The sequence below is a fragment of the Sinocyclocheilus grahami genome, unplaced genomic scaffold (assembly GCF_001515645.1).
Source record: "Sinocyclocheilus grahami isolate Dianchi unplaced genomic scaffold, SAMN03320097.WGS_v1.1 scaffold2726.1, whole genome shotgun sequence".
In the NCBI taxonomy this organism is placed as follows: Eukaryota; Metazoa; Chordata; class Actinopteri; order Cypriniformes; family Cyprinidae; genus Sinocyclocheilus; species Sinocyclocheilus grahami.
Window position 1 is genome coordinate 29,510 of NW_015507904.1, and position 7,463 is coordinate 36,972.

The 7,463-nt window shown below is 35.5% G+C and overlaps 1 protein-coding gene across 1 annotated transcript in view; it reads right to left on the bottom strand.

Annotated features, from left to right (window-relative positions):
- Nucleotides 1-687: 687 nt before the first annotated feature.
- rraga (Ras-related GTP binding A) overlaps nucleotides 688-7,463 on the bottom strand; it is an 8,348-nt gene continuing 1,572 nt past the window's right edge. Inside the window, exons 5-10 of the mRNA XM_016261918.1 lie at nucleotides 6,893-6,990; nucleotides 6,676-6,798; nucleotides 5,743-5,834; nucleotides 5,548-5,663; nucleotides 2,998-3,117; nucleotides 688-1,423 (exon numbers count right to left, since the gene is read on the bottom strand). Coding sequence (XP_016117404.1) covers nucleotides 3,014-3,117; nucleotides 5,548-5,663; nucleotides 5,743-5,834; nucleotides 6,676-6,798; nucleotides 6,893-6,990 — 533 coding nt within the window. The 3' untranslated portion in view covers nucleotides 688-1,423; nucleotides 2,998-3,013. The remainder of the gene's footprint in view (nucleotides 1,424-2,997; nucleotides 3,118-5,547; nucleotides 5,664-5,742; nucleotides 5,835-6,675; nucleotides 6,799-6,892; nucleotides 6,991-7,463) is intronic.

Genomic DNA, 7,463 nt, shown 5'->3' on the forward strand with positions numbered 1-7,463 from the left:
GAGATGATGTATATATATATATATATATATACAGAATGTTCAAAATCTTTTTTAAAGGCCTCACATACTGAAAAGAAATGTGTGATAGCAGTTGTTTTATACTGCACCGTCCAAACATAAGGAAAGAGACATTTTTGACATTACTCAGTCAGTAATGCCCTTCAGTGTTTATGACTGCTATCAGTGACGGATCAAACGTGTGTAGACCTTTAAATCACATCTTTATAGCACTCAGGACTGTCATTGCCAAACAATGAACAAGCAGGTCTTTAGCATTACACTTGAGCACGTCCTGAAGCACATGTAACCGACAGCAGCATGAACAGGGAAACTTTGGACATGATCACTGAACTCATTCCTCATGCAGAGAGAGTGCAAAGCATTGGCTTCTAGGCTCTTTCTTTTTTATTAATTAATTCTAATTGTAAGACCTGTGTGAATGAGTCATATGGACCCAGTTTGACAGTTTTCATCCCACCACTGGAGATGTGCTCAATGATAAACTGAATACCCAAGTAACCTGTTAAAGTACCAATGTTTAATCAAATAAAATGTTTAAAAACTCCGGACTTATTAAGGGGATTAATGTTACGCTCTAAACCAATCAAAACATACTAATCCAATACCAGAACTTTAGGCTTCTGACAAAAAGCAACAAAACCCGCAGTAGACATCTGGCCTGTTCTGCTGGTTTTCTAACACTTCAAACACTCAGTGTTCCTATAACAGACTTACTAGCAAATATTTTTTTACTTTCTGATGAAGGCACAGAAGGTGAAGTGAGAAGTTCGATTAAAGAAATGAGGGATTATGGAATGGAATGTTTGCAACTGAACACAGGACAAACTTAATAAATCAATATGTACACTAATGATAAATACAGAAAAATAACCTGCAATTGGACTAATTATTCTAATTAAGAGGCTGCGTTCACTACAGCCATTAAAGGTGTAGATGGGCTCCTCATAAACCAGATAACTTCATAATCTCCATAACTCTGGTTTTGTTGCACAGAAAGACACAGAACGATCTGTATTTATTGAGAACAATTATAATACAATCATTTGTAGATCAAGTTGTTAATTTAGAAAGACCAGTTTTAGTCACAGCATTCTGCTCTCGTTTTCAACATCTGCAAACACAGTACAGCAAGCTGATAATGCTTCATATAACAGACACACAGAGAAAGAATGATCTAGCGTTCCTGACTCAGTAACCGTACGGCACAAACATCAGATATTAAGGGGTCATGACGACATTCAACCCCTCGACCCATGGTTTATGATTAAGAACTACTGTTCCTTTGCAACATCAGCGAGGAAAACAAGCATGTTAACAGAAGGTGACTTCATTTCTCAGCAGAAACACTGGATGCGAGTGAAGTCAGCAAGACAGGAGGAAATCTTCTGGATCGTCCACCACCCTGAGAACAAGAAAACCATCAAGAGCTCTGTAAAACAGCAGCAGACCCAGAGAAACACCTTGATACAGTGCATCCGGAAGCTATTCACAGAGCTTTACTTTTTCCACATTTTTCAAACAAACTTCGGTAGCACTTTATTTTACAGTCCTGTTCCTCATGTACATACTATGTACTTAATGATTAAAGTAATTACTATAACTAGGTAATAGCTAGGTACTAACCCTGAACCTGCCCCATGTAGTGACCTTATATTACCAGTGCTTTCTTTGGTAAGTACACTGTAAGTAAATGCAAGTACTCGTCCTGTAACAAAGTGCAACCCAAACTTCTTTCACGTTGTCGTTATGGGGTATTGTTTGCAGAATTCGGAGGAAAATAATGAATTTAATCCATTTTGGAATAAAGGCCCGTTCACACCAAGGACGATAACTATAAAGATAACGATAAAGATATAGTTCTAAAAATCATTCTCAATATTAAAGAATAGGATAGCTCACACCACAACTATAACGATAACGATACAGAGGAACGATATCGTTGTGATCACTTTCAGATGACAGCCAATCAGAATCCATCCTGCTGTAACGAGCTCAAGAATTTAAAGCGACAGACGCATGTGCGCTTAGAATAAACAGACGATATCGTTGGCTGGTGTGGACGCTAATATCGTTATCTCGTTATTAACTAATATATGTATATTGTGTATATTTATTATGTATATATACACACATACATGTGTATATTTCAGAAAAATGTTGTTTATATAAGAAATATGAATAGATATCTTGTGCCGTCAAATGATTAATCGCAATTAATCGCATCCAAAATAAGTTTTTTTTTTTACATAATGTGTGTGTACCGTTATTAACTAATATATGTATAATGTGTATATTTATTATGTATATATACACACATACATGTGTATATTTCAGAAAAATGTTGTTTATATAAGAAATATATTTAAAATATAAATTATATGAATAGATATCTTGTGCCGTCAAATGATTAATCGCAATTAATCGCATCCAAAATAAGTTTTTTTTTTTACATAATGTGTGTGTACTGTGTATATTTATTATGTATATATAAAGACACACACATACAGCATATATTTTGAAAGTATTTACATGTATATACACATTTATATTCTTATATATATAAAGAATTGTCTTAAATATATACTGTATGTGTGTGTGTTTATATATACATAAAAACACACACAGTACACACATATGTAAAAGAAAACGTATTTTGGATGTGATTAATTGTTTGACAGCACTAATATAGACATGTAAATATTTTCAAAATATATACATGCATGTGTTTGTATTTCTATACACATAATAAATATACACAGAACACACACATATATTATGCAAACAAAAACTTTTATTTTGGATGCGATTAATCGCTTGACAGCACTTTTTATACATTTTATAGGCACTGGAACAACAAGAATGCAAAGTTTTAAAATGCTTTTTTCCCCAGCATTTTGTTGGAAGCGAATGCGAGACTGATTTAGAGATGGACAGCTAAGCTAGATCACTGCTAGGTGAGGTCTGGTGTGGACTCACGGTGTATGCGGCGAGGCTAGCGCATGCGCATGTGCAGACTGTGCTTGGGCCCGTCCACACGCTCCAGCTTCTCGAAGTGTCTCCTGGCGTTCCTGATGTTGATGAGGGTGGCAGCGGACGCTGGAAGAGAGTGAGAGGCTTTAGCTTCAGTCACATGTGCTTTCCTTCAATGTTACTGGAGCGCAGACGGACGAAACAGAATTTGGAGGTGTTTTGAAGTGTTTTAAAAGGATAGTTTCTAGTTAAACACAGGCTCTGAAAGCGGACACATTTGAATGCTTTAGCAAAAGAGGCCACAGCTGGATATTCCCAGCATAGTAGTAATGACTGAACAATATCTCTAATGTTTATGGACCACTGTGTCTGATCTCATATCAGTTCTGTACAGCTATAGGCCAGGAACAACAAAAGCTATAACAGCATCAATCCCAACACCATGTGTGCTGCCAGAGTAACTTCTCACAGCGTCCTCACTCATTTACAAGTGCACTATTCAAACATAAATTGTTATAATTCATGAACACTTCTGAAAACAGACCTAAGGTTGGTCTCTTTCTAAAGAAGACGATCAGCAGATTATTGCAGAAGTGAAATCATTTCAAAAAATGAAAGTGTAAATAGAAGTTAAAATTTACTGTAAAGAAAATGTACTGTACTATTTTTATTTTACTTTATATAAAATACATTTAAAAAAAAATTAAAATAGGTTTTAATCCAAAATTGCTATAAAATTAAAGCCATATGTCTAAATAAGTTGTGTTCCAAATTTGAAGTTGATATAAAAAAATGTAGGTTTCTATGCAATTGTGTTTAGGCGTTATACCACAAACAGCCATCCAATCTCCATTGAATTTTGTTGGATGCATTTTTCTGTCACAAATGTTTAAATCTCTCTCTCAATATTACTTCTATCACAAAATCTTGAGACTCAGACCTTTCCAACTATATGTATTTTGTCAAGATTATAAAAAGCTTTGATTCTAAAAGACCGTAACACGTTTTGTAATATGACTCCTCCCACTAAAGGAGAGGAGACCGCTAAAAGATTTAAAGTACCATTTTCATGGTAATGCAATGTCCCATTTCAAAATGGTTTTCAACAAAGACTTTTTGTGACAAAAGTCAGAACTCCTGTTATGATGTATATGTTTAAAGGTGCACTCTTGTCATAAATTAATCTATTACTGTTCCTACATAATTTTTTAACAACAAACAGTGGTCAAATATCTATTTATGAGTCTTAGACCTTTCCAACATATTTAGTTTGTCATGATTAGATTAGGATTTAATTGTAATATATTAAAATAAACGTAGGCGAGACGGTGACAGTTAAGGGGTTAAAACACAATTTGATCCGTATGAATTGGCAAATTAGCACCAATCTTCTGTTTATGCCAAAAATACTGGAAGAAAGTTATTTGTCCCCCAGAGCAAAGACTTCAGTCAGGATTTAGGTCTCTTTTTCTGCTGTGTGCTATTGTGTCTCTGGACACACTTCAAGGACTACACTCTTGAAAATCAAGGTGCTTAAAAGGTTCTTCACAGCGATGCCATAGAAGAACCATTTTTAGTTCCACAATGAACCATTCAGAATGAAGAACCTTCTTTCGCCACAAAGAAGCTTTTGTGAATCAGAAAGGTTCTTTATGGAACCATTTAGAAAAAAAAAAGGTTATTCTATGGCATCGTGAAGCACCTTTATTTTTAAGAGTGAAACATTATACCAACAATATAAATACCATCTTACATATTAATCAATTACCTTTATTTAAAGGGACTGTTCAGCCAAAACTTTAAATTTTGTCATCATTTACTCATCCTCATGCCGATCCAAATCTGTAGGAGTTTCTTTCTTCTGACTTCCAAAGTAATTTTTCCATACTATGGGAGCTACCAGCAACTGTTTTGGTTACCAACATTCCTTAAAATATCTTCTTTTGTGTTCAACAGACGAAAAAAAACTCCTGAGGATGTTCATTTTTGGGTGAACTATCCCTTTAATGAACACGTGACTAGCGTTACACACTCTAAAATAAAGTTACCTAAAATAATCAAATTATTGATTAATCTTGACAAAATTTAAATACCATCTTACATATTAATCAATTACCTTTATTTAAAGGGACTGTTCAGCCAAAACTTTAAATTTTGTCATCATTTCCTCATCCTCATGCCGATCCAAATCTGTAGGAGTTTCTTTCTTCTGACTTCCAAAGTAATTTTTCCATACTATGGGAGCTACCAGCAACTGTTTTGGTTACCAACATTCCTTAAAATATCTTCTTTTGTGTTCAACAGACGAAAAAAAACTCCTGAGGATGTTCATTTTTGGGTGAACTATCCCTTTAATGAACACGTGACTAGCGTTACACACTCTAAAATAAAGTTACCTAAAATAATCAAATTATTGATTAATCTTGACAAAATCTAAATCAAAAAACAACAATGGTAAACCATCATGAAAATGTCACAATAATAAAGCAGTGCGTTTCTTCGTGATATTCCCTGATAATCACTGCTGCAGCCTAGAAATCAAACAAAGATGCTTACGTATGGACGGGTCTGACATGATCACCATGACGTAGGTGTTGGACGTGAACACGTCGATGAAGGCAGCAAAGTTAGAGTTGCGCACCTCCATGCTCTGGAAAGAGGCGGCCAGTTTACTGTGGGACAGAGAGAAAGGTCAGAATTACCCATGATGCTGTTCAGCGCTGAACACCGCATGAATGGAGTGCGACTGACCTGCAGCTCAGCTTGAACTGCTTGATGATGTTACTGATCTTCTCGAAGCGATGAGCATCTCGCTGCTCCTTACACTGATAATGAGAGATCACCTGACAAGACACGAGAGGCAGGTCGAATCATGACAGCGATCGCTCAAACCTCTCTGAGACGCATTCCAGACGAAACTAGACACGTGTGAATGCATCTAGGTGTTGAAACCGCATTAAACGTGCTTCATGTGTGACCCTGCAGCACAAAAGCAGTGTTGAGTCGCTGGGGGATATTTGTAGCAATAGCCAACAATACATTGTATGGGTCACAATTATACATTTCTCTTTTATGCCAAAAATCATTAGGATATTAAGTAAAGATCATGTTCCTTGAAGATATTTAGTAAATTTCCTACCGTAAATATATCAGAACTTAATTTTTGATTAGTAAAATGCATTGCTAAGAACTTCATTTGAACAACTTTAAAGATGATTTTCTCAATATTTAGATTTTTTTGCACCCTCAGATTCCAGATTTCCAAATATTGTCCGATCCTAACAAACCATACATCAATGGAAAGATTATTTATTCAGCTGATGTATGTATAATGTATACTCAGTTTAAAAAAAATTTGACCCTTATGAATGGTTTTGTGCTCCAGGGTCACAAATGAGGTTTCCTTTGCAAGAAATGGCAATTAATTTTGCTATACTTAATTGAAATATATGTTTTCTTTTGAAAACAGTCAAAAAACCTAACTTGCAAGCTTTGGAACAAGTGTTTGTGTGCATGGTGCACACATAGAAAGCAATTTTGTTTTCGTCATAAATTGCAGACAAATACATTTAAAACTGAACAAAAATCAAATGGCAAAATAATCACAACATGAGGTCATGACCAAACGGTGCAGCGCTAACACGTCACACGTGTGTAAGCATGGTGTTTCAGTTTGGTACGAACCAGGAAAGTAGCTCTTTCAAAAAGCAAGACTTCGTCTGCCTCAATGATCTGAGCGAAGTTGCGCAGGTTGCACTCGAGCTGCTGTACGTTAGGAATGAGCTGATAGACGATGCTGGACCAGGCCTGCAGACACAAACACACACACACACCATACTTAAGTCACTCTTCTGTCTGTCTGTTAAAGCCGAGCGGTGCAGAGAAATCAACATGGTCTTACTTTATACAGCGTCTCGTCCCAAATAGACGTTCTGAAGCAGGTGCAGGCCAGCGGGCGAGACAGCCTTTTCAGATCGTCCTCACGCTCTTTAAATATCTAAATCACAAACCAGTAATTCATATTGATTAACAGTGTTAATTGTTAATGGCAGTTTCACTGGTGACAGTCGACAGGGATTTTACGAACTCATTTCTGTAATTCTGAATGGTGGAACAATTTTCTTACAAAAGAAAACAACATAATGGTCCTAAAAAGGGTTAATAAATACACTAGCAGTCAAAGGTTTTTGAACGTTTTTTTTTTTAAAGAAGTCTTCTGCTCACCAAGCCTGCATTTATTTGATCCAAAATACAGCAAAAACAGTAATATTGTGAAATATTTGACTATTTAATTTCTATTTGAATATATTTTAAAATGTAATTTATTTCTGTGATCAAAGCTGAATTTTCAGCATAATCATTCTAATATGCTGATTTGCTGCTCAAAAAACATTTAGTATTAGTCTTAGTAATATTTAAAACAGTTGAGTACATGTTTTCAGGATTCTTTGATGAATAGAAAGATCCAAAGA